Source organism: Diaporthe batatas, assembly GCF_019321695.1.
Source record: "Diaporthe batatas strain CRI 302-4 chromosome Unknown Contig00005, whole genome shotgun sequence".
Classification (NCBI taxonomy): Eukaryota; Fungi; Ascomycota; class Sordariomycetes; order Diaporthales; family Diaporthaceae; genus Diaporthe; species Diaporthe batatas.
Genome location: NW_025408552.1, coordinates 804911 through 830071, shown reverse-complemented (window position 1 = coordinate 830071; position 25161 = coordinate 804911). Strand labels below are relative to the sequence as shown.

Below are 25161 nucleotides of genomic sequence, written 5' to 3'. Positions count from 1 at the left end.
CGCATGAGGTTGTCCCACGGGAGCTTGGAGGATAACTGGGTACCTAGATACATAGACACCGTGACACACGTGCCTCGTTGACAATGAATAAGACTCTTTTCTGCTCCTAGTATCAGGAAGCCCATTCCAGATCACAGTTGGCAAGTGTCGGTTGCATGCATGGAAAGAGACAAATGTGGCAGGGGTGAGCGACCTAGGTACGCTGGCAGTAGTATTGTTGCCTCGACCACCATCTGCAACTACCCATTGTTCTGCTATTGTCTTTGGTCCAGTCGAAACAGACTTTCTTCTTCGATGGAAATCGCATAAAATGTAAGCTAATCATCGGCAAACGTCCAGACGGTATTGAGCTCTATCAAGCGAGTCAACTCGACTGTCCCAGCCACCTACACCTGCCCCAATTGTCCATCTTCGTCTACTACCCACTTAAGTGAGAGCTGGCTCCTTCCTCCCTACCACATCATCGTCCATCCCCACACTGTCTCCAGTAATCGCTCTTAAACCAACATCAACCAATATCACACCTCGTCCGTCTTTGTCGGCTCAAACCAAGTGGACAGTATGGCTTCGACATCCTCTGACCAGGAGTCATCCACCCATACTTCCAACCCCACGTCTTCCAGCCACACATCGTCCAACCAGCATATTGTCGAGTTCTACCTGTCAAGTCTCTGGTCTTTACTGCCAGAGACCATCAAACGCGTCATCGAGCACCTTGAGAGTCTTGAGCTGGTATACTCTACTCCTTCCACAAGGCCAAAACGCCAGATCGATACTACACGAGGTGACCTTTGTTTTGCTAACATGGCACAGGAGCAGGCACGCTTCGTGTGGGACGAGGAGTGCAACTGGTTTCACATCCAGTGCCTGGAGGATGACAAGGGCCACATCATGAACGAGTACTTTGATTTTCAGTGCGAGTTGGAGGACGAGCTGAAAGAGAAGGGCGTGATCGAGCAGGGTGGCAGCCTGATGCCGGTCGTTGAGAACGACCTCGTCGGGACGCTTCGGTGCAAAGCGATCATCTCTGAAGACCCGAGCGAGCCTTTCCAGTCTGAGCATGCCAACTTGCGGTATCCAAAGGGACACAGCCCCGTCAAGAACGGGAACAACCGGCATCTAAAAGGACACGGCACCGTCAAGACTGGCGACATCCAACAGCCAAAGGGACGCGGCTCAGGCACGACGACAGGCAGGTGCCAGGCACCGCAAAAGAAAGAATACGGCTATTGAGCATCGCAAAAAAAAAAAAGGGTGGGGGGGACAATGCAGTTTGGCAAGAGGATATGATTAGGTTTGCGATAGGGCTGGGCTCTTCTGCTAGTTGAGTGGAAACTTATCCAGTCTGAAAGTAACAGAGGTTGAGACTATCAACATCAACAGAATCAAAGGTAGCCCTCCTTTCGGGGGTGGCTGTTGCTGGATCAGACTTGGAGCGTATTCTGTCAGGGGATGCCTGAAACCTCCGCATTGACGATCGATCCCCTCTCCAATTATTGAAATTGTCTGTACTTCGGAAACGAACCTTGCGAACTCACATTCCGCTTCTCCAAACTTAGATATATGTCCCTTCGTGCCCGGGCCTACAATCGAGTCAGCCCATAAGAAGCTCACCCTTGCTGCCCGCCCTCCCGCAGTCTAGCGCTGGTCTGTCTAAAGACACTATCTTGACCCTCCAGTACTGCGATCATGGGCTTTATTGTGGCCGTGGCCGTGGCGACCGCCGTGTCCGCCCTGCTATCTTTCTACCTTTATAGGTTGAACGGGGTCATGGAGAAAATACCAGAAGAGGCATGGGCGTGGTACAGCAAGCCGTGGACAGAAACCGAGATCCAGGAGACGTACGACAGGATGAGCCGTCAGCCCATCGACTTCGCAAGAGCCCTGCCGCCGAAGATGGACAGGAGGTACGTGGTGTGCGGCGGCTCGGGCCTGGTCGGCGGCGACATTGTGCTCAGCCTCCTCTCGCGGGGCCAGCCACCCTCGTCCGTACGCATTTTGGACTTTGCCAGGCCCTCCAGGTCTGACATGGCCCATGGCGAGGCCGCCGCCGTCGACTACGTCAAGACAGACATCACCGACCCGGCGTCGGTCGAGGCGGCGTTCGCCAAGCCCTGGCCCAGCGACGTCGCGCATCTCCCCCTGACGGTGTTCCACACCGTGGCCGCGATCCGCCCGGGCGAGCGGTCGCTGCTCGTCTGGGAGCGCACGAGCCGCGTCAACATCGACGGCACGCGCATCATGCTCACGGGCGCCAAAGCAGCGGGCGCCGACATATTCGTCGCCACCTCGTCCGCCTCGGTAACTATCCGGCCCGCGCGCTTCTTCCCCATCCCGCCGTGGCGGTCGACGCCGCCGCAGGGCTACTTCCAGGTCTGCGACGAGCGCGACTTTGACCGGCCGCTCAGGCCGCACGGGGAGTTCTTCTCCAACTACGCCTACTCCAAGGCCATCGCGGAGCGGGACGTGTGCTCGGCGAACTCGGCCGCGTTCCGGACCGGGTGCATCCGGCCGGGCAACGGCATCTACGGGCTGCCGACGGACGTCATCTGTGGGAGCATGCTGAGGCAGCAGAAGGTCGTCACCTTCACACCCCAGACCATCCAGAACCTGGTGGCCGGGTGGAACGTGGCGCTCGCGCACCTGGCCTTCGAGGCGGCCCTGGAGCCCCGGGCGGGCGGCGGCGGCGGCGCGGCGGCGGGGATGCCCAGGTGCGCGGGGAGGCCGTACGTCGTCACGGACACGGGGCCGGCGATACAGTGGGAGGACTTCTTCCGCGCCGCCAAGAAGCTCGCCGTCACGCCGATGGAGGTCACGAGGGTGCCGCCACTGCCGCTCTACCTCATTGCGCACCTGGTCGAGGGCTGGTCGCTGCTGCTCGCGACGGTGCCGCTCCTCGCGAGGCTGGGCCTGCGCGAGCCCGCGGGGCCGGCGAGGGATCTGCAGCCGTCGGTGTTCACGCCGGCGGCCTTTATCATGGTTGTTGATAAGGAGGCGAGAAAGTCGGTCGAGGACGGGGGCATCGGGTACAAGGGGTTGTGCACCACTCTAGAGGGTGTCTGCGACCAGATCTGGCGGTGGAATCAGGAGAGGGAGAAAGAGGGCGTGGCAAATGGCGTCGGGACCAAGAGCATCTTAGAGGCTGACATTGTGGAGACGCATGTGGCTGCTTGACGCGCTCTTGGTGGGGCGGGCAAGGGGATATGCTCAAGTCGTCCTCCCTCTATGCTCAAGTACACACAGCCTGCGCTGACTACGTGAGCGTCGGGCTCATCATCCAACCTAGCCTTTTATACAGACATATCAAGGAATATATTATGGTTCACCCTGGGAAACGGATCACCGACATGGGTGCCAGTGTGGGAACGCAATGTCGCAGGGAGTCGTCTCGAGTTGAGCTTGAGCTCACCACCCGCTCCATCTCCGAGCAGTCGGATAACGGCCGAGAGGAGCCAACGGCCCAACGCAGCAGCTCGAGCGAGGGGGCGATCAGCCGGCACAAGCCAGCCTATGGTTCACTCGGTAGCGAGCTGGAGGCGGGCCGCGTATTTTGGCCGGGTCTTTCTTTACAGTAGTACTGGTCTTGTTTATCCGAAGTGCTGCGCCGCCGGTCAGGCGAGCAAATGGCAGTATATCGGAGACACCCATGTTTGGACGGTGACGTCGACTGTGCGCTCACCTGATACGAGACAGAGGGCGCGGGCTTGCTAATCATCCATACGGAGTACTACCGGCGGCGATGCCGCAAGGATGGGCGGCGCCGTCAGTGCAGGCCGGTTGCTGCGCCGGGCGAGGTTGTCTCGGTGTCGATGGTTTGCAACAACACGAGCTAGGCTGCGTCCCGAAGAGGGGGCATGGAGCCTGGATTGGCAGATTGTACAGTACTCCGTAGATCGCGGATCGCCGGGCCATTTGGCGCGTGTGAACGATCTGGACTAGTGTGCAGGACACGCCCAGCCTGCCCTGCCCGCCCGCCAGCCAGCCAGTTTCGCTGGGCTCGGCAGGTTGCCGGGTCGGCCAGAGGTGTGCCAGAAGGTGGCAGGGGTGGGTGACCTTTCCACGCGGCCTCGGTGTGTGCGGTGCAGGTACCGGGTACAAACATGGTATCTGTGGGGGGCAGGTACCCACAGAGGCTAACTTAACTCTATTAGCGCGTTGTCCCGGACGACACCCACCGCAACGCAGGTACAGCAGAGACACGGTGGAGTAGCGATACATTGCTCGTCAATGGCCCGTCTGTCGTCAGGGAGCCCGTGGTAGAAAGAGACATTCAGACTCAGACTCAGACTCAGATAGTCCTCACGGCGTGCTGCATAATCATGCTGCGCATGCATAAAAGAGATGGTCACAGCATGAGTTTGCACACACACTTGTCACGCGACAGACGAAGCGACTGAGTAACGGCCGAGCCAAACATGGCTCGAGACGTCAGGCAGAGTGCTGTGCAGTGCGCAGTGGGTGAGGGTGGGTGATGAGTGGTGGTCTGTTGGAAACGGGAAACAAACTGAGACGCCAGCAGCGATAAGAGAAGGGCCTAATTTTGTACGGAGTATAGCTCTAATAGATTGCAGCTTTACTACTTCCTCCTAACCACTTCTTAACTAAGCATACCTTTTAATTTATTATAGTTAAAAATAAAGTAGAACTCTTTTATTAAACTTTTTAAAAGTTACTTTATATTAATATATACTTATATTAAATTTTTTAATAATTAAAAATATAAATATAAATTAATATATATTTTATAATAATTAAAAATATTAATAATTATAATATAATTTATATAATTATACTTTTATTTTATATATATTTAAATATATATATAATATTTTTATTATATAAAAGAAAAATATAGTATAATTAAAGTTATATAATTTATAATAATATATAAAGTAACTATAGTTTCTTTCCTCTAGGCACTTATTTAATCTTATAGTAACTAGCTTCTTCATTGCACTAATCTTTTTCTTCTACAAGACCCGCCGCAGCTTTCTATGATCCACTATCAATCTTATATACAGTCGACGGATCTAGTCAGTGGCGCCGTTAGGAGCGATGCCTCCTAGCCTTATCTGTGCGGCACGAGGCCGAGGCCACGTGCCCACGTATTGTCGCTATACTGTTATTAGCATTTTTATTTTTATTTTTAAGAAGCTACATTATAAGCATTTACGACTATATCAAGGCACCCTATACATTTTATATGTATGGGGATTAGAAACGAAACCATAACCGCCCATCCCTTATATACACATCCCTCAGCACGGCGGAAATGAAGTATTCTGATGGCTGTCCGTTCCTCAAAGTCAGCCGCTGGCACAACCTGTGGCGTAGCAACATCCCCAACCTCTGCTCGCTAAAACAACAAGCCGGGGTCTCGGGGTTTGTTGCCATCGACGCCGAGCCATGGGGCGACAGCCTTACTGATGTTGTCGAGATCGGTATCGCATTCATCCCGCCTGTCGACATTGAGGCGCTGCAGGGCCCTCCTAGGAGCCTGTACTCGCTTCAGACCCGATACCCAATACAAGTGAGTAAGATCCGGGTTGCTGGCAGGGAACAAGGCCGGGGAAGGAAGCGCGAATCCTTCATCTTTGGACCAACCCATATCGTCGAGCCTGACGCCGTCCATGAGACTCTGCAGCGTCTATTCCAGTCATTCCGCGATGCGCTGGGTCCGCAGGCTTCCCTCACTCTGATTGGTTTCGACCTGGCTTTCGAATTTCGTGTCATGTCGAGCACGTATCTGGGTATCACAGAGCATATCTCATCTTGGGTCGACCTTCAGGAGATTATCAAGGATGTCTCAACGCGCACCAACTGCAGTCCAAGTATGCGCGAATCGCTCATCGCATTCGGATTTGAGGGTGATAATCGAGCCATTCTACCAAAACATATGGCACACAGCGCTGGAACCGATGCCCTCCGCATTATCGCCCTGCTCGTCAACTTGCTCGCCCTCTCGCCGGATGTCACACTGGAGATCGACCGGCGACCGGTGCGCAAGTGGGGAGGCACCGGCAGAGTGGCACGTCGACACCAGAAGGCCCAGAATCAGTTCTCAGGCCGGCCAACACCAAAAGAATCTTATCCATTTAGAGCACGGATTAGACTCAACGGGGGGTCGGCTTTTAACATGCGGAAGATTGCTGATTCCTTCTCGAGATACGGCCCATCGGCCAGCGGGATTCATAGAGCAAAGCACGAAGGCTATGTTTGTCTTCCTAGTCTCGACGAGCTGGATCAATTCATCGAACAGACAAACGGGTCTTCGGCAGGCAATGGGCAATTCTGGATCGCGATTTCCGAGTTTGATCCCCAGGTCACTGCTTCGCGAACCGCTCCCGAACTTTTAGAATCTCTCAAAGCGACATCAGCTGCCACAATCGAGCAAAAAAGGGTGCTGAGAAAGCAGAAGAAAGAGAAAGAAAAATTAGACTCGGAACAAACATGTTCGGAATTTTTTTAAGAGCATTAACAACCTTAGACTTGAAGAGTTATATAGTTAGATTAATTAAAAAATAAATAAATAATATTTTAATTTATTTATAAAATTTATAATCTTTTAAATATAATATAAATTATAAAATATTATTAAATTATAAATATTTATAATTATATAGTTAATTAATTATTAAATTATATTTATAGATAATTATAATAAAAGTTTTAATTTTAAATTTAAACTTATTACTTAACTTATTATTTAAATTAAAAATTAAATTATATTCTTTTATATTTATTATATATTAAAAGTATTAAAATATTATTAAATTAATATAATAAGATAAAATATAACTTTATTACTAGATAAGATATTAATTAGTTAGAAATAGGTGTGTGGTTTCTGAACTTAGGTATGTGAATTGCCGGTCTCATTCTTATGTTCCCTAAATTGGATCATGTCTCCTCCCCTGTTCCATGTCGAGCCCATGTTCAGACTAGGTGCCGCCGCCCTTTGCCCTTTTCAACCCAGACAAGACTGAGGAGCCACATGCGATGGCCCCCCTCGGTGATTGCGACTCCATCCAGACCAATCTGACGGAGTCATCGGCGCTACGCCTGGTGAGAGCCGGCACGTCGACAGCTAGAGTAATATTAAAAATAATAACAAGAGCAGCCGTAATGAAATTGGTCGTGACAAGGGCAATGGCACTTGGCCCCACCGCAAGAAAACAAAGCATTGTACGGCATAGCCAGTGGTGGAAAAGATAGGTAGCCTGAGCTAGGGTTCTATGTGAAACAATTGCAGAGTTCCATTCCAGTCATCGGCCACGCCTGGGATATACATAGAGATTGTCACCAATTCCCACCGACAGCTGAGCGGATGGTTGAGACCTGTCGCCCGGGGGCATGTTCACTTGCTCATCTGACGCTCCCAAAACACGCAGTACTAGTAGAAAGAAAGACAAACAGACAGAGAGGCGGACACAAGGCATCAAACTGTCAGGCACGTCCTGGTGGCCATCATGCAACCGCGATTTGCTGAAACGGCAGGGAAGAGGGGGGAGGTTCGAGCGAGGGAGCAAGGGGAAGGAAAGGAAACTCAGGATAATCCACCTGGCAGCGACGACAGCTCCACTGAAAAACCACGCGCCGAGCAGGAGCGAGTCCCGCAAGCTGCCCGATGCACTTTGCAGTAGTCACTGGTACCTAGGGTACCCAAGCAGCCAGGGCGGTACCTCTGACAGCCAATGATGGAGCTCAATTCTGCTCTCCAGACTCGCCCTGAGAACCGGGCTAGACCGAGAGTCCGGATTTTGCTCCACCAGAGACGCACCATCCCTGCCCCTTCTGCTGCAAGACTCGTCGACTAGCTGCCAGCCACCCCTGTCTATCGTGACTGCAACCCCCGGCCCCCTGCCCTGCTCTCGGCCGCCTGCCTCCTCCGAATTTCAAAGTTGCTTCGAGAGGTGTGGTACGACAGCCCCCCCCTGGGCGATAAAAGCCGCTAGAAAGAGCAACTACCTCACCAACACACACCTGCCCTCTTAAAACACCTGCCTCCCCTCTGTTTTCCCCGTCGATCCCCGTCGCGAGAACCTTCACTTTTGTCGTCTGCCCAACCCTTTCATCCGCACAGCAGATCGGTCCGCATCCATACCAGCAACAGTCAATTGACCCGGTCCAGCCACACTCAGTACACTTACCGAGCCATCCGCCAGTGTCTTCGCCTTCACCAGCCCAACAAACACCACCGGCGGTCTCACGATGCGTTCTTTCATCGTCCTCTCCGCGCTCTCCGCGCTCTTGGTCTCCGCCCAGAACTCCTCCTTCCACATCGACCCCAACGAGGTCGACATCAGCCTCAGAGGTAAGCGTGCCCCTGCTCCATTCTTTCTCTCGTTGACATCGACTGACCTTGAAAACAGGCCAATGGTGCAGAGCCCAGACGGAAACCTGCACCACCCTCTGCGACCAGAGCTCTGTGGATAATGATTGCGAAGTGGTGAGTCAATAACCAGGCTATGCTCGCTGTGAAGCAACAGCACTAACGTGAAGATGAAAGGCCACACTCGAGTACTCCTGCACTTGCCAGAACGGCAGCGCCCCCGGTCTTCAGTACTACACTCAGACTATCGATACTGTAAGCTCTCCGTCTCGCCCCACTCGTCCAGCCAGCTGCTGACATTCGGTGATACAGTTCGTCTGCCAGCAGGCGTTCACCGACTGCAACAATGCCAATGTTGGCAACGCCAACGGCCAGAAGAACTGCACCACGAGCATCCAGGACCAGTGTGGTACGCTTGACCCGGCCGACTACTCCGCCGCGCCCTCCTCTACCGGCGGCTCGGAGTCTTCAGCGACAGCTTCGCCTACCTCTAGCAGCACTGCTAGCCCCACTGCAGAGTCCTCTGCCGGCGCTTCCAGCTCGCCATCTGCTGCCGCCGCCGCCGCCAACATTCAGAACCTGGGTACCGGTGCCCTCGCCGCCGGTATGGGCATCCTCGCCTACCTGCTGTAAGAGACTGGTAGTCATGGACGCTGTCCGCCTGTGGCAGGCCGCAACCGCGTTGCGCTGGGCACCTCCTGTCTCTGCTTCTTTGTACCGATTTTCAGCCAGCCATGCATCTTTACTACGACTAGCCACCTTCATACCTCGGTGGCTCTAATATCACGAGGAGACGACGGATAACTGCTTTTTTCAACGATGGACTTGCCCAACAGGTGATTTGGTCGTGCAGAGGGCGGCTTAGCAGGTGGGGACGAGAGGGGTTTGTGCAAGTTGACGTTTTGCTATTTGCGAGGAGGGTTAAGGGTGCACACTGCTAGGAAGAAAAACAATCGCCCCAGCATGGGATTATCTGAGGCCGAATCCATTGTCCCACTTCTGCTCTGTGATTGTCCTCTGCTTCAGAGCTCTGTTGACACTTCCAGATCTGGAATCACAGAACAAGCTTACGTTTAATCATGCTTCATGGCACTGCTCAGGTGGGCGGTACGAGGCAGGCGGTAGGAATCGCATCGACATATAGCAAGGGCGCAACTCTCGGTACGGTTTCCATGAGAGATCCGGCCAACGGTACTCGTGAGTAGCGCCAGACCCTCGCGCGAACGACGGTGGGCATTCCCAGCCCGATCCTGGTACGACACAGCCAAGTAAACCAAGGGACCGCTCCCTTGACTGTTTGGAGGTTCTCCCGACGTCCGGCCAGCAGCGCCTGGGAGCTCCGGTGCGAGGACAGGTCTTGCAGTCAGATCTTGGTACGGCCTGGCCAGGTACCGCGGCAATGAAGTCTGTGGTGTGTTGGCGTTGGTACTCGAAGCGCCCTATTGCCCTGCCAGCAGTCTTGATGGCCAGGAAGCATTGAAGGACCGAGAAGATGTTGGCAGACGTGTGGCATATACCTGGACAGGAAGACGGATCGTGGTGTTCACACATGTATATACATGTGAACAGTATGAAGATGATGGGCGCTAACATTGTGCCTCTAACGTGGGGATCAATGCGTACAGAATAGTCCTCCAATAACAGGTGTAATCGCCATGTCTGAAACTGGCAGCGCCGCCGGGGCGGGATGCAGGGCGGGCGGTGAGAGGCCCAAAGGCCGTCTGTCTTGGGGGAGGTGTTCCCAATTGGGAGATCGGTCGGGTTGGTGCTCGGCCGTGTGGCGGGCAGGACACTCTGTTTGCAATCAACAAGACACGGTTGGGGACGCGCCCCACCTGCCCACCCACCGGCGACCGCAGCTCTGCACTCTGCACAGCTGCGGGCTGCGGTTGCCCCTCCTTTCTTTCCCCTTGGGAAAACACCAGTGGACCCTGCTCGACCAATCGTCCCACGCACACCCGCCCGCCCCCCTGCTGGCTGCCATCTCAACCTCCCGCCCACAACCTCCCAGCTCTGCCCGGGACTCTGCTTCATTGAACCTCGCAAACCAAGGCCAGGAATCATCTTGCCCAGCTTGCTCCCCCGCGAGTCGCGCAGAAACCTCAGTCGCACCAGAATCACCCCAGACAGCAAACATGCACGGAGAGGTGAGTTGACCTGGGGCTGGAGCCAGTCCCGATTGAGTTCGATTGAACCCCTATTTCCACACGTGGAGCGAGCCTCGGTGAAGCTCTGTCGCAACGCAACGGGAGCGCAGCGCAACTACCACCGGCGCCCGTCGTCCGTCGTCCGTCACCAACTTTGCTCATCTCGCTATGTCCTGAATCCACGCCTTGGGCAATGACACGGTCCAACCGCGACCTGTCTCACCGTTGACGGCAGGCTGGATGTGCCCCTTACCCGCCCCATCCCGCACCACCACAGCTGTGCTCGCCCCGTCGGCCAGCTCGACATGAGCGCAACCCGGCCGCGGGAGTGCGCCAGAGACCTGTCGTGATGTACGAGACTGACCCTCCATCCGCAGGTTCTTCACCTCCACCTCGGCCAGGCTGGTACCCAGCTGGGCAACAGTGCTTGGGAGCTGTAAGGACCACACCGCCGATCTGTGTGTGCACCGCCTTGTTGGGGCTAGCTAACCTTTCATTCCAGCTACCTCCTCGAGCACGGCCTTGGCCCTGATGGTCGTCCCGACCCCAACCTCAAGGACGGCCCCAATGGTGGCTCCTACGAGACTTTCTTCTCCGAGACCAGCAACGGAAAATACGTGCCCCGTTCCATCTTTGTCGACCTCGACCCCTCTCCCATCGATGAGATCCGCACCGGAAGCTACCGTCACCTCTACCACCCCGAGCTCCTGATCAGCGGCAAGGAAGATGCTGCCAACAACTATGCCCGTGGCCACTACACCATCGGCAAGGAGATGGTCGACAATGTCATTGACCGCATTCGACGTGTTGCTGGTGAGTAGTCTGCTGCTGCGCCCAACGGACAGGGTGCCGCGCCCGCTCGCACAGGCGGTGGCTTACAAGAGCATCAACAGACAACTGCAGCTCTCTGCAAGGTTTCCTGGTCTTCCACTCCTTCGGTGGTGGTACCGGCTCTGGTTTCGGTGCCCTCCTCCTTGAGCGCCTCTCCACCGAGTATGGCAAGAAGTGCAAGCTGGAGTTTGCCGTCTACCCTGCTCCTCGCGTCTCTACCGCCGTCGTCGAACCCTACAACGCCGTTCTGTCGACCCACAGCACGATCGAGAACTCCGACTGCACTTTCCTCGTCGACAACGAGGCTGTCTACGACATCTGCCGTCGCAGCCTGGACATTTCTCGCCCCAGCTACGAGCACCTCAACCGCCTGATTGCCCAGGTCGTCAGCTCCATCACCTCTTCCCTGCGTTTCGACGGTGCGCTTAATGTCGACCTGAACGAGTTCCAGACCAACCTGGTCCCTTACCCTCGTATCCACTACCCTCTGATTAGCTACGCCCCTGTCATTTCGGCCAGCAAGAGCTCCCACGAGAGCTTCAAGACCTCAGACCTCACCTTCCAGTGTACGTCTCCCTGCATCAACCCCCCGAGGCGCTGAATGTATCTGGCTGACACTATCTCCTAGGCTTCGAGCCCAACAACCAGATGGTGGTCTGCGACCCCCGGAATGGAAAGTACATGGCCGTCGCACTGCTCTACCGCGGAGATGTCGTCCCTCGCGACTGCAACGCCGCTGTTGCTGCCCTGAAGGCCAAGTCTTCGTTCAACCTCGTCGAGTGGTGCCCCACTGGTTTCAAGATCGGCATCAACTACCAGAAGCCCATGGCGGTCCCCGCCGCCGAGGGTGGCCTGGCCTCGGTCGACCGGTCCGTGTCCATGTTGTCCAACACCACGGCCATTGCCGAGGCTTGGTCTCGCCTGGACCACAAGTTCGACCTCATGTACAGCAAGCGTGCCTTTGTCCACTGGTACGTCGGCGAGGGTATGGAGGAAGGCGAGTTCAGCGAGGCCCGCGAGGACCTGGCTGCCCTGGAGAAGGACTACGAGGAGGTCGCTGCCGACTCGTTCGAGCCTGATGAGGATGTTGAATACTAGGCGGTGCTTGCTGTCCATTGGACAGGATTTGCAGCGGAGTTCACGTGTTTAGAGGAAACCTACGGGATACCACCTTTATTGTAGTTGGCAGGCAAAAGAAAAGCAAGCTCGGGAGGAAAGTGAAGGCAAAGCTTGGGGAGACTTTTTAATCTGCATGACGCGGGAACTCGATTTTGATTCTTTCTGAATACCATTGACAGACACTGTGGTGACCTCTAGGAAGAGCAGAATTCTTGGTGTGGTATTACGCCGAATTGGAGTGAAATGAAGTTACGTTACGAAATGTTTTCCTTGCCTCATCCATCATCATCAAAGCGTTTTCCGCTAACGTGAGTGTTGTAAAACATGCCAATGCAAAATCAAACAAACCCCAAGATCTAGCTGCGCTGCTGAGAAGCTTTAGCAGCACTCCTGCAAGAAGTAAATAGAGCGGATAGGTATGCTGTCAAGTGTGCTGGTATCCTATCAGGAGATGATGCTCCCATGATCCCCTGCTGTTTTATCGGCCCCAGTGCGAGGCGTCAAGTCAACGCCCGCCCTCCCCCCCGGTAGGTGAACCCCCGGTAGGTGAATTATCTAGCGCCAGCCAGGTACATGAGCGTGGAGACGCTCGGGGACCTGGAGCGCTCCCGCTTGGTCTTCTTGACGACGACCAGGTTGTCGCCCGACTTGTGGCGGTGGTGGTGGTGGCTGCGGTCCTCGATGGCGAGCGTCGTCGTCACCTTCTCGCGCCCGTCGCGGATCACCTTGGTCAGCGACCAGAGCTCCTTCTGCTCCTCTGGCGGCACCCAACGCTTGATGAGCACGTAGTCTGGGTTCTGTTATTTGGGTGGGGCTTGTCAGCTTGATTGATTGTCCGTATACGCAGGTTTGGCTGAAAGGGGGCGGTGTGTGAAGGATTGATCGTGTAGGTGGTGGTGGTGGTGGTGGTTGGGGGAGGGGAGGTGACTGAAGCCGTGACTTACCGCGTCGAGCTCAAAATCAATGCCCCTGACCTTCAGGCACTCCAGGCTCAGGTGCCGCCTTGCCATCCTCGTGTACGTCGTCTTGGTGGTCGTCATCTGCTGCGACATTTGTTGATGCGGCATCGGCATCGGCATCACGGGCGGCGGCGGCGGCGGGCCCGGGAACGGCCTCGGGTGGGCGGGGAAGCCCTGGTCGATGCGCTTCTTCTCGACGATGGCCTTGATCTGGTTCTCGGGCACGCCCGACGCGCGCAGCTGGTCCGTCAGGCGGTGGACGAACTCCTTCTCTGCCTCCTCCTTCTCGCGCTTCGCCTTGGCGGCCTTCTCGGCCTCCCTGGCCTTCCACCGCTCCACCGCGGCGGCCTCGTCCTTCTCCCTCTGCTTCTTGTCCTCCTCGGCCTTGAGCTTCTCCGCGAGCATCTTGGCCTCGATCTCCTTGCGGATCCTCTTCTCGTCGGCCTCTTGCTCCTCGGCAAATTTGACTGGCGCATCATGTCAGCATACACGAAAACCTGTCGTGTGGCGGATGACTGCATCTCGGCATCGGCCGTCATCATGCGGGTCTTTGGGGGGTTTTTCTTATGCGAGGAGACTTACTCTTGTCCAGCTCTTCTTTCGCCACCCTCAGCTCAGCATGGGTCCTCGCCTCCCTCATCTTCTCCATAGCCTCCTTTTCCCTCTGCTGCTGCGCCTTGAGGTCCTGCAGCTCCTTTTTGGAGCGCTGCAGCTCGTACGACTCGTAGTCAGCCGACCGGCGCTCCCTGTCCGCCTTCTCGCGGGCCTCACGGGCCTCGCGCGCCCGGAGGTCCTCCAGCTCGAGTTTGGACTTGCGCATCTCCCACCTCTCGGCGTCCTCGGCGCGCTGCGCGTCGCGGTCCTCCCTGATGCGCAGCTCATCCAGCTCCCGCTTCAGCCGCGCCAGCTCGTACCGCTCGGACTCGGTGTGCGCGGCCGACGACGAGGCCGACATGCGCAGCGCCTCGAGCTGCCTGCGTTGCTCCTCCAGCTTGCGCTCCAGCTCGTACCTCTCGACCGTCATGTAGGCGTCCGAACCGGCGCGTGACCGCGAGTGAGAGCTCCTGATCGAGACGTGCGAGTGCGAGCGGCCCCGGCCCCTATGATGGTGGCTGCTGAGGCTGCTCTCGTCGTCCGACGAGTGGCGATCGTTGGAGTTGTACTGCTTGATAATCACCGGCGCAACCGCCGCCGCGGGCGGGCTGAGGGCCGTTGGGGGGCTTCGCCGTTCCCGGGAGCGCTCGCGGACCCTGGTGATGGCCATGGTGTGCTCCGTCACGCCTGGGTTGAGGAAATCCACACCGTGGTGATAGCCCCGGCTGCGAGGTCGTTCTGGGCGCGTGTGGACATAGTGTACGGGTGACGGCGAGGGGGAGCGCCCCCGACGGTCATAGGACCGGCGGTAATCATAATCCTCCTCTGAGTAGTAGCTCATCTTGAGTGGTTCAGGCCAATTCTGCGGCCTCGATCTGGAGCAACAGATAGGCTGTATCGCAAGCGCGTGCGCGTGTGTAGTGTGGTGTAGGCCAGTTCAAGAGGGGTCCTGGCCTTCACTGTGGTCTAGGAAACGGTGTGAATATAGTATAGTGGTATAGTGGTATAGTGTAAAAGAAGCTGCGAAAGAACCTCGCGCTGACAAATAAGACCCAGAGGCAAATACACGTCAACTGTAGAACATATGAGAAAGGGGAGGAGTGAACCGCGCCGCAGACGAGGCGGGGGCCGTAAGCATTTATTGTGTCGAGCCGACCTGGGAGCTAGGGAGTACCCATTTGGCAGCAGGCCCAGCGGGAAAAGCTGAATAGCGCGGCGCTTGTGCTCCCATAAGCTTGTGGAGGAGACGGGTAGGGTAAGAAGACGGGGGACTGGAGCGTCGAGTCCAAAGCGGCCCAAGAAAGCGCGTGGTTTGAGGAGTTGCTGTGCCGCATAGACACAGGACTTGCGATGCCGGGCATTGGCTGGAGGCTGAAGGAGACAAGGTAGGGCGTGGTGGAGAGTACCGCATTGCGTCCGATTTGGCCGCAAATGGTTGGCTGGTGCCGGCTTACCTCGCCAACAGCTGCATGGTACTAGATTGGCAAGTGTACAGTAGCCTCGGCGGGCGTTGGACATGGGGGTGCCAAGCTGATCACACGTTGTGAAATGCCAGCGGGAGGAGCCCAGTCGTTAGCCCGAGGAAATGAAGGTGAAGGGCTGAGATCCAGCTGAGAGGATCCTACTCATCCTAGTGTGGCCCCAAAATAGCACCCTCCGAGGTCAGACCTGCCACATGCAGCGCTGATCGGCTCACCAAGCAAGGCCACAATAAGAAGAGCACCTCAGAAATAAGCCGGCTAGTCGGGAGCCTCGCCATGTTCTGGAACTCGGCACGCCTGGTGTGCCGTGCTGAGAATACAGCGGCAGGCTGGCTGTTGTGCCTCCCAGGACCCTTGATCTGGCGGCACGTACTAATAATGTGCCATGGATTGTTAGTCTATCTAGTAGGGCTGTGGTAGGGATGGAAACACTCAGACGTTCAGACGCTCAGACATCCCGTTCGGACGATCACTGGGCCCCAGGGCCCCAGCCGAGCCTATTCCAGGAAGCGGGGTTCTCCTTGCGCTCAGGCTGGGAAGCGGCCCGACGCCGAGATTCGGCGAGGACTTCCACAGAAACAAGTCGAGACATCCCAGTTCGCTGGAGAAGCTAAGCAACAGCTCTGGCGCCTCGGTGGTTGCGGTGGGTCATGTGATGGATGGTATTTTATCTGATAATGGACATTTATTAAGCCGACTGTCGCATCTCCCCGTAGCATCTAGACCTAGCGTGATGCGCTGCTAGGGTAATGGCCTGGCCGCCTGTGTTGGCTGGGTCGCCTCGAGCGGCAGTTGAAACGGGCTGTAGAGGTTGGATTGAAGTTTCCTTCGCTGGGCAGAGGCTTCATTGACTACGTGGCACTCTCGAGTTTTGTGTGTGTGCTGCATTCCTGAGTCTGCGAAGGTTGGTATTTGCTATGGTCCTCTAGATCGGCGACGCAGTCTCTGAACCTGATTGTACAGGCCCTAGCTCAGAATCAAGTGTTTACTGAATGAGGTTTGTCTGGGCCGTGCTGTGGCGCCGACCTGCATCAGCAGTACCGGACGCTGAGATGGAGGTCCAGTAGCGGCGGCGAGCCTTGGCTACATCTTCAGCAAATCGCGGTCAATAGTTCCAAAAGTCGTGAGGGCGCAGTGCAGATGTCCAAGACCTGCCTGAAATCTCAGTTCCGAGGCCTCGCGGTGATAGCCTCCTCATGAGGCGCTCGCAGCGCCTCGCCTGAGCATCGCCTCAATGTGCTCCTGACTGTTCTTTGCCGTTGTCTCCAAGTAGTGCAGCCTCTTTGTGAGGCCATCAATGTCGCTGTCGACCTGCTTCGTCTGCGACTCCAGCTTGTTCTTCAGCTCAGGAGCTGGTATCAACACGAACCTGATCCAGTTTCCGTCAATGACCCCGTTCACGAAGTTTGATGCACTCATCTTTCCGTCGAGATGACACAGGACACAAGCGCCTAGATGCCAGGAAAAGCCACTCACATCTTGCCGACTCCCTCATACAGAGGGGTGCCAGGGTTGAGCGACGCGATCTCGGTGCTGGTGAGCTGCGCGAGTCGCTTCTCACGCTGCTTGGATGCCAACTGGGATCGTGCAAGGCTGATATCCTGCTGTGACTTGACGTGGTTGGCCTCGATCTCCCGCAACAGCTGTGTTGACACATGTTAGCAATCAGTGCGTGAGCAAGTCTGGCTGACGGGCATACTCACCTTCTGCAGCGCCTCGTTTGATATCGACATTCTGGCTGTGCTCAGGGGGCGTTCAGGCAACCGAATCGATACCTCAGGTGAAGCTTTGGTGGAAGCGGGTTGGTTCGAGTTTCGTGGCCGTTGACGTCGATGGCAAATCTGGCTTATTGATGTTGGAAGGTCGAAAGGGGGCGATCCTGTCCAGGTGCCACCCAGTAAAATTCGAGCCACTGGCAGCAACGTTGGCCGTTCACAATGGAACGCGGCTCACCTCGCCAAATAGCGACAAGACACCACTTCTCTAGAAGCAATGTGTAAGGAAGAAATAGAAGCACCGAGTATTACAAAATTGATAACATCTGTCCAAACTTAAAAACACTTTATTTGCATTTCAAGTCACAGACGCGAACATGATGACACGGAAATATGGCCAGAGCTCAATGAACCCTTACCCTCACTCAGTCCCAAATTGCAGGTGTACCTGCGACACATGTACTTCGAACCGGCGCTCTACGTCCTTCTCAACCAAAATGCCACAAGCGTAAAGTGTCTCGGGTATTTCGGTGTGTTATGGGCCTAGGTTCGTCTAATATAAAATTATTGGACAAAGAGACTCCCAAAACTGAATGTCAATTTATATGTCCTCCCAACGAGAAACTAGTCAAGTTGCAAACTAACGCTCGACACCCTGTCAACCAACTTAAAGGCCTTGATGAGGGTGTTCGCTACTTGATTTGCATCCGCAATCAACAGTTGGTAAGGTGGGAGATTGGGAAACCAAAGTAAATATAGGAATGAAGGACCCGTGAGTTGATCACACTTTTACCATTGAGAATATGTCGGTTGTATTCCTGCCTAGACTAAATGAGGCCAAGTGAACTCTTGGGATCTTATTCCATCCGCAAGACTATTTTTTTTTTACCTGGCCAAAATCGGTAAGTGACCTTCAAAAGATAGGAATGCTAAGTCCTATTAGACGTGTACAAGTAATCGAGTCTGTAGAGCTTATTCCCATCCTGTGAACCGTCACCAGCACCATGAGCACTGGCGACACTCGGCATCCCCGTGGTAAGCACGGCTCGGAGCGTCCCCTTGGAAGTCCCACAGGGACACGGAATTGTAACATGGGACGTGGTCAGATCTTACTTGGCATCAATCAAAGAATTCCTGCAGAAGCTCGCTCTCGTTCGCACCGACTGGCCGGGTCCCTTGTGCCCCACCATGCGGGCCGAAGATCGAGGCAGGCCAAGCATGCACATGCCAAGTGCCGGTGTCCCGAGAGCCTCCGGCCGGATTTATTGGGCTTTTTGCACTTGTGATTCTACGGGCATTGCGTGTGTACGTCCTGCGAGACCAACGGACATGAGCCAAATAATTCTGGAGTGGCAGTGGGGCGACGAGGGCAAGGGGAAGTTGACCGACATCATCCGCTCAAAGGCCTAAATATGTGCGCGCGCCCGGCCTCCATTGCGGCCAAGGTTGTGTCATACGACTTCCACCTGCTGCCATTGGGCCTCGTCGTCCCTGGATGTATCAGCTGGCTAACATAGAGGCCAAGGGCATTAAGGACGCCCGCTCCCGCACTCTGGTCAGCGAACACTGTTGACGGCCTCGAGGGATGTTTGACAAGGAGCAAGACAGCCCTCTTCAGAGCTGGTCATGGGCGGGCCACGGATCTGGAGTGGCTCATGTGGTTGTCAGAAGTCCGTGGAGCCTGCAGAGGTTACTGAATTGGCGTCCAAGATATAGACCACATCTACATGGGAGCCCTGTATTGGCTTGCAGGATACTCTCCAGGGCCGATCAATACTATACTGTCTGATCAAGTGCCTTTGAGATGGTGTGCGGAGGCGAGACAGATCGACTGTCCATGCCCGGGGTCTCGCCAACGGGGGATCTACCGTAGTATCCGAGAACGCAACCGTCTAATCTTCAAGCCTGTCTCGGTACTTGCATAATAAGCTGGCCAGCGGATGCAGATGCAGATGCAGATGCAGATGCAGATGCAGATGCAGATGCGAATGCAAGCGGAGGCTCAGCAAGGCGCAGGTGCCGGATATCCAGCCCCGTGCGGGAAGCTGTACTTGCCTGACTTGGCAGCTGGCAAGCTCCAGAGTCCAGACAGGTAGCCTGACCAACTTCCCACTCGTGAGTCGTGGGAACGCCTCCACACCCACGCCCCCGAAACCCACACATCCCACTCTCGCTCCTCGGCTATAACAAACCACGCGTTCCTCATGTTGCTACCGCCCGTCATTGGCGAGCATCAAATAACCCTCGTGTCAACTTCTGCATGACGTCGGCCGAGTCGTCTTTTTGATCGTCAGCCTCGTGGAGTTGTCATTTCCCCTTTTGTATAAAAACAAGACGCATCGTGTTCATTCTTTTGGCTTTTGCCCACTCATAACATTGTTGCACACAAGCATTCGCTGCCCGGGGTCCTCCTGTCTGATCGGGCCTCGACTGTTCAACGACAACTCGCTCCTCCAAGGGCCCCCAACCACCCTCCACCCGGAGTCCAGCACGCCCCGGCATTGTTAGCCTGCTTCCCGGACGACGGTGCTTTATGCGGACCGGGTCATTGGGTCCAACGTCGCCAGTATGCCTCTGAACCTCCAATGGCCTTACCGGGAGTCCCGGGATGGCCTCTGGAGCCCTCAGACCTCGACCTTGAATTGGTGCGAAGAAGTAAGATGCCCCGGGATCATCACCAGCTGCCAAGGATACCCGACATGCTGACCGTCGATCGTAGGACTGTACGTATGAGCGGACCGCTACCACGTTGCTCGTTTCCTTCATGGTTGGTGTTCCCTGACTGTATATTGACACTGCCGGTAGACAACATCACGCCTTACTGCGCTGAATTTGTGAACACCGTGACCAACGTGATCTTCATACATCTTGGGATTATGGGCATCCGCGACTGTCTGCGCTACGGCCATGACCGGGTCTTCATCATCTCCTATCTGGGGTACATCATCGTTGGTCTCGGTTCGATGCTGTTCCATGCCACCCTCAAATGTGTGTCTTCCGCAGTCTGGCCATACCCCGGGCTTTGCCCCCTTGAGCCTTTTGCTGACTGCGCTCTCCAGACTCGATGCAGCTCGCAGATGAGCTGCCCATGATATACACCACCTGCATCATGGCTTTCGCGACATTCTCGTATTCGAGGCCCAGAGGCCTTTCATTGCTGATCGGGGTCGGGCTGGCTGCCCTCGCGGCCTTCATCACTGTGTACTACCACCTATCTCAGAACCCGGTATTCCACCAGGTCGCCTACGCCTCGCTGACATGCGCCGTCGTCTTCCGCGGCATGTATGTCATGGAAGCGCACCTCCGCCCGGCTCTGAAGGAAAGGAGCGAGGCCCCAGCGCACGCCGACCAGATCATGAAGCAGATGTGGGCGATGGCTGCCACCGGCATTGCATTGTTTCTGATTGGCTTCTTCATCTGGAACATGGACAACATCTACTGCGGGCACCTCCGGAGCCTGCGGAACTCCATCCTACTGCCGTGGGCCGTCATCTTCGAGGGTCACGGTTGGTGGCACATCTTCACCGGACTCGGGGCCTACTATTTCATCATCTGGAGGGTATGGCTGACCCGATGTCTCGATGGTAGTGAACGCGAGTTCATGCTGCAATGGCCATCTCCCTTCACCTCGGTCCCGAAGGTCGTCCCGCGGTCCATTCCTACCAAGGCCAATGGCGTCAACGGGTCCCATAAGAAGGTCTTGTAGTATCTGGGAGCGCAAATGGTCAGCCACGCAGTCATACCTAGAAATAGAGATTCGAGCGCATCTCGTGTAGTTCAGTCTTGAGACTTGCAAGACCCTAGATAGCATTGCATAGCCAAAAGCAACCATTACCGTCAGTTTCAGTCCCGGCAGCCGTGGCCGAACTTTGGCCACTCTAGGCGACCTACTCGAGTACCAAGGTATGGACTTTTGGCTCTCGTAGGCCAAAGGCCTGCAGAATAAATTGCCAGCCCTCCCATCGGCGGGGACCCCCACCTGCTCCCCTGTTGCGGGACCTCCCTTGGTTGCAGCGACGCACCCTCCCACTCTGTGGCAACCTGTGGTGTTCCCGTTGCTGCTGTCCCCGCGCTCCGGCCTGCTGGGCAAGGTCAAGGTTTCATGGAGCTGGGCAGCTCCGTTCTATCGCCTGTGGCTGGCTCCCCTCCCTTCCCTAGACCGAATTCTCAACGAGATAGACGGGTTGAGTGACCAGGTACTTATTATCTAGGTATCTAGGTATCTAGGTATGCATATATGTAGACACAAGCTGGCCCGGATCCTGATCCTCCCTCGGATCCTGACGTGCATCTCGTAAAAGGCTTGGCAACAGCCATCAAACAAGGCCGGATGGTGCTATCGAAAATATGGGCGGCGTGTCCATTTACATTGTGTACTTAGTATATGACATGTCGTGCAGAAGTCAGGTTCTGGAACCGAGCTCGGGCCTGATTGTTTCTCAGGCAGCCGATCACGTAGGGATGGAATCAAAAGCAAGCCTTGGCCTGTGTTTTCAATTTTTGTACTACAGTTACCGTACGTCTCACACACGTAATCGTACAACAGCGTTGTGAGACGAGGTGCATTGTTGGAAAGGTCGTCCCTCGGTCTAAGTGATCCCGGTGTGGTTTCAAGCTATTCCTGTTACCTCTGCCACCGGTTGTTGCACTGGAAGGGGCGATTACACGCGTACCAAGAGCGCAGGCACGTATTGGCTGGGTTAGGCATCCTTGGAATGACCGCTGCGAGGCGGGGTGCGGCCAACTGGAGCTCTAACCAACAAGGATACCTAGGTAGGCACCTGGGTACTCGGTAGTGCTCGTTGGCGTGCGTGTCGCCATCACCCCAGTATAGTCCAAAGTCACACTCCAAGTCAATAATAAACTTCCTCCCCTTACCTTTGTGTTTGCTCCTCTCCAACAAGATTTGTGGTCTCATGTAATGATTCACAAGAACAACAGCGTTTCGCTTGCGCTTTCGCACCTGCAGTAAAGCCCAGACAAGCTTCGAGACACCGCGCGCGACCGATTCGATCCCCGGCGCTCCCAATTTCTCCCTCGTCAGGGCCAGGCATCCCACTCAGCATGCCAACCTCCAACGCACAGCGCCCTAACCTGTAGCTGACACGTTTCCTGCCACCCACTGGATGGCCACGTCACTCTCTGGCTTTCCTTACTGAGGAGTCATGGCAGCTCAAGGAGGCGGAGGAGGAGCAAAGTCGAGATGGGGCTCACTTCTTTCGCAGGCCGTCGCCGGCGTCGAAGCCCGCCTCGACACAATCCTGGCTGAGGAAGACCAGCCCAAGCCCGCCCCGAGCCCGACGCCCTCCCAGCAGTCAAAATCAAGCACCGGTATGCTTTGACATCATAACTTGAACGATCCAGCCAGCTGTCACGTAACGCAAGCTGACTTGTCTGTGGCACAGCACCCTCGAGATCCGACTCCACAAGGAGCAAACCAAACGACAGGCTGCAGGAAAGACTAGCAAGGGCGGTCGCCGCAAAACAGGCTGCAGCCAAAGGAGATGGGTCATCCGCGAAGCCCACCCCAACAGCGAGCCCCCGGCAGAGCTTGGATGTGCCGAATCGGAGCTCCACGGACAGCGCCGCGCCTGTGTCGTCTGCGCAGGAGAGCCCCAAGCCAGCCTCGTCGCCACGAGCCTCGCAAGACAATGTGCGGAAGTCAGTCGAGGTAGAGAACCATGCCGTGGCAGATACCTCGAGTGCGCCCCGGGTATCTGAAGATGTACCCAACACAGAATCCAGCAACGGGATCGCTGCTGAACCGACAGACGGCTCCAGTGCGGCCCAGCCGCCCTCCGGTGCGGTCACGGAATTACAGGAGGATCGCATCAAGCAGCTGGAAAAAGCCCTGGAGGAGTTGGCGGCGCAGCAGCAGGAGGAAACTCATAACTACGTTGAGCAAATTGACGCGCTGCAGTCGAAACTCCAGTACCTGGCCCGAGAAGCCACTGACTCGGCAAGAAAGGCGGCCAAAGAGGCGCCCGCCGGAGGCTTGGAGAAGAAGCTGGCCGAGAAGGACCAACAAATAGCTGGACTGATGGAAGAGGGCAAAAACCTGGCTAGCACGGAACAGAAGCTTCGCGCCATCATCAAGAGCCTGCGATCAAAGATAGGCGAGAACGAGAAGGAAATCAGCAATGTCAAGACCTCAAAAGGCAAGGTTGAGCAGGAATTGGAGGCCATGCGGAGGAAGTCCAGGCGCGCAGACGACTTAGAGAAGTACCAAGAGGAGCTTCACAAGCGGATCGGCCAGTCTCAGAAGGAGATCGACGCCCTCAAATCTGAAGGGTCCAATAAGGACAGGACTATCGCGGATCTGAAAGCACAACTCCAAAAGTCGGCCGAGGATAAGGAGGCTCTTTCCAAGAAGGTCAACGAAGAGGCACTGGCCAAGGAGAGAAAGAGGGTCCGAGACCTGGAAGAACAAGTCTCTGATTTCAAGGTGGAGAAGGACCTGATGATCGATCGCAGCAAAGCGCGAGAGAACGAACTCCAGGAGAAGGCCGAACGAGCCGCGGAGCGCGCTCGTGCCGTCGAAGTTGAACTGAAGGCCGAGATACAGGTCATGGAGAGCAAGATGGAATCTATGAGGGTTATGGCCGAAGAAGTCTCCTCAGGAGCCATGGGTGACTCTCAGGCCAAGCTTCTGCGACAAGTCGAGACGCTACAGACGCAGTACGCCATCGCAACTGAGAACTGGCAAGGGATCGAAAGCACGCTACTTGCCCGTATATCCAACCTGGAGAAAGAGAGGGACGAGGCGCAGCACCGAGAGTCGGAAATGAGGAAGAAAGCCCGTGAAGCTGTGGGTACTGCCGGGACTTGTCGGGCGAGTTTTATGGTTGCTGACTGCTTGATAGGCCTTGCGCGCCAAGCGCCACGAGGAAGAACTCGAGGATACCAAGACGCAGCTCCCTACGATACTGGAATCCGTGAAAAGCTTCGAGTCGCAGGTGGAAGCCCTGAAGAGCAGGGCCGAACAGGCCGAGACTGCGTTGGCCGGCGTAAAAGCAGAGCTAGAACAGCAAAAGACAGAGACGAAGGCTGCGAAGGAGCAGGAGAGGCAAGGCCAGTGGTTGGACGATCCGCCAGCTCCGCCATTCAAAGGCGGAAGCAGACCAGAGTCGCCTGCTATCTCTATGCCAGCGAGAAGCTACAGCACCGAACTCCTCGGATTTGGATCACTATCGAATAAGTTCCGGAAGCAGTCTGCGCCATCCAGCAACGGGGACCCCGTGGAACGTTATACTTCACGAAGGACATCGGTGCAGCCCTCAAGCAGGCCATCACTCCACACCACTAATTCCAACACGCTACCCCCAATACTCAGTCCCACAATAGAAGCATTACCAGCGGCACCGTCAATACACCCACTAGAGAGGCAAGATACATCTGACAGCGCGGAGCTGTCCTCGTCGCCGAAGCAGATCATCCAGGACATGGTGTCCGTGTCGACGGTGGCGGCGGGGCCGTCGGTGCAGCTAGTGGAGAAGCTCAGCGCGGCGATCCGGCGGCTGGAGACAGAGAAGGTGGCGGCCAAGGAGGAGCTGACGCGCATCTCGAGCCAGCGGGACGAGGCGCGCGCCGAGATCGTGGCGCTCATGAGGGAGACGGAGAACGGAAGGAAGGCGGCCGAGGAGGTGACGCGGCTGCGGGCCGAGGTGGCCGAGGTCAACGAGCGCTACGAGACGACGCTGGAGCTGCTGGGCGAGAAGAGCGAGGCGGTGGAGGAGCTCAAGGCCGACGTGGAGGACGTCAAGGCCATGTATAGGGACCTGGTCGAGAGGACGATCAAGTGAGGCACGGGGCGCACGGCCAGGGTTTTAGATGAGGGAACCAGAGTGTCTGGTCGTGTAGACATGTGCAACAAGACAGATCAAGTTCTAGCGGGGCTTAGAATCCCAATTTTTTGTCATGATATTCACGATTTTATCTGGCCTCCACTAGCCAGTTCATCGGCCTGCGAGGGTTCTTGCAGCG

At 55.7% G+C, this 25161-nt stretch overlaps 8 protein-coding genes across 8 annotated transcripts; 6 read left to right on the top strand and 2 right to left on the bottom strand.

The window, feature by feature from the left end:
• Nucleotides 1–412: 412 nt before the first annotated feature.
• On the top strand, nucleotides 413–1233 carry KVR01_005028 (uncharacterized protein; the record flags this gene model as incomplete). The annotated part of the gene is made up of 2 exons (XM_044794772.1): nucleotides 413–732; nucleotides 820–1233. Exons 1-2 carry the CDS (start codon nucleotides 562–564, stop codon nucleotides 1231–1233), a joined length of 585 nt encoding a protein of 194 aa, XP_044645473.1. The 5' UTR covers nucleotides 413–561.
• A 456-nt stretch (nucleotides 1234–1689) lies between these two features.
• KVR01_005701 (uncharacterized protein) lies at nucleotides 1690–3174 on the top strand (the record flags this gene model as incomplete). The annotated part of the gene is made up of 1 exon (XM_044794166.1): nucleotides 1690–3174. The coding sequence occupies one exon, from the start codon at nucleotides 1690–1692 to the stop codon at nucleotides 3172–3174; it is 1485 nt and encodes a 494-aa protein (XP_044646146.1).
• A 2074-nt stretch (nucleotides 3175–5248) lies between these two features.
• On the top strand, nucleotides 5249–6469 carry KVR01_004952 (uncharacterized protein; the record flags this gene model as incomplete). The annotated part of the gene is made up of 1 exon (XM_044789027.1): nucleotides 5249–6469. The coding sequence occupies exon 1, from the start codon at nucleotides 5273–5275 to the stop codon at nucleotides 6467–6469; it is 1197 nt and encodes a 398-aa protein (XP_044645397.1). The 5' UTR covers nucleotides 5249–5272.
• Nucleotides 6470–7865: 1396 nt separating this feature from the next.
• KVR01_005671 (uncharacterized protein) lies at nucleotides 7866–9990 on the top strand. The gene is made up of 4 exons (XM_044784494.1): nucleotides 7866–8314; nucleotides 8373–8449; nucleotides 8510–8587; nucleotides 8645–9990. The coding sequence occupies exons 1-4, from the start codon at nucleotides 8212–8214 to the stop codon at nucleotides 8963–8965; spliced, it is 579 nt and encodes a 192-aa protein (XP_044646116.1). The 5' UTR covers nucleotides 7866–8211; the 3' UTR covers nucleotides 8966–9990.
• A 477-nt stretch (nucleotides 9991–10467) lies between these two features.
• Nucleotides 10468–12408, top strand: KVR01_005406 (uncharacterized protein; the record flags this gene model as incomplete). The annotated part of the gene is made up of 5 exons (XM_044793955.1): nucleotides 10468–10479; nucleotides 10857–10915; nucleotides 10982–11292; nucleotides 11373–11876; nucleotides 11939–12408. 5 exons carry the CDS (start codon nucleotides 10468–10470, stop codon nucleotides 12406–12408), a joined length of 1356 nt encoding a protein of 451 aa, XP_044645851.1.
• A 572-nt stretch (nucleotides 12409–12980) lies between these two features.
• KVR01_005035 (uncharacterized protein) lies at nucleotides 12981–14823 on the bottom strand (the record flags this gene model as incomplete). Its single annotated transcript, XM_044791408.1, has 3 exons — nucleotides 12981–13226; nucleotides 13374–13855; nucleotides 13971–14823. 3 exons carry the CDS (start codon nucleotides 14821–14823, stop codon nucleotides 12981–12983), a joined length of 1581 nt encoding a protein of 526 aa, XP_044645480.1.
• A 1834-nt stretch (nucleotides 14824–16657) lies between these two features.
• On the bottom strand, nucleotides 16658–17196 carry KVR01_005037 (uncharacterized protein; the record flags this gene model as incomplete). The annotated part of the gene is made up of 3 exons (XM_044787078.1): nucleotides 16658–16832; nucleotides 16940–17106; nucleotides 17167–17196. 3 exons carry the CDS (start codon nucleotides 17194–17196, stop codon nucleotides 16658–16660), a joined length of 372 nt encoding a protein of 123 aa, XP_044645482.1.
• Nucleotides 17197–22343: 5147 nt separating this feature from the next.
• Nucleotides 22344–24980, top strand: KVR01_005722 (uncharacterized protein; the record flags this gene model as incomplete). Its single annotated transcript, XM_044784791.1, has 3 exons — nucleotides 22344–22509; nucleotides 22584–23986; nucleotides 24042–24980. 3 exons carry the CDS (start codon nucleotides 22344–22346, stop codon nucleotides 24978–24980), a joined length of 2508 nt encoding a protein of 835 aa, XP_044646167.1.
• Between the last annotated feature and the right edge of the window lie 181 nt (nucleotides 24981–25161).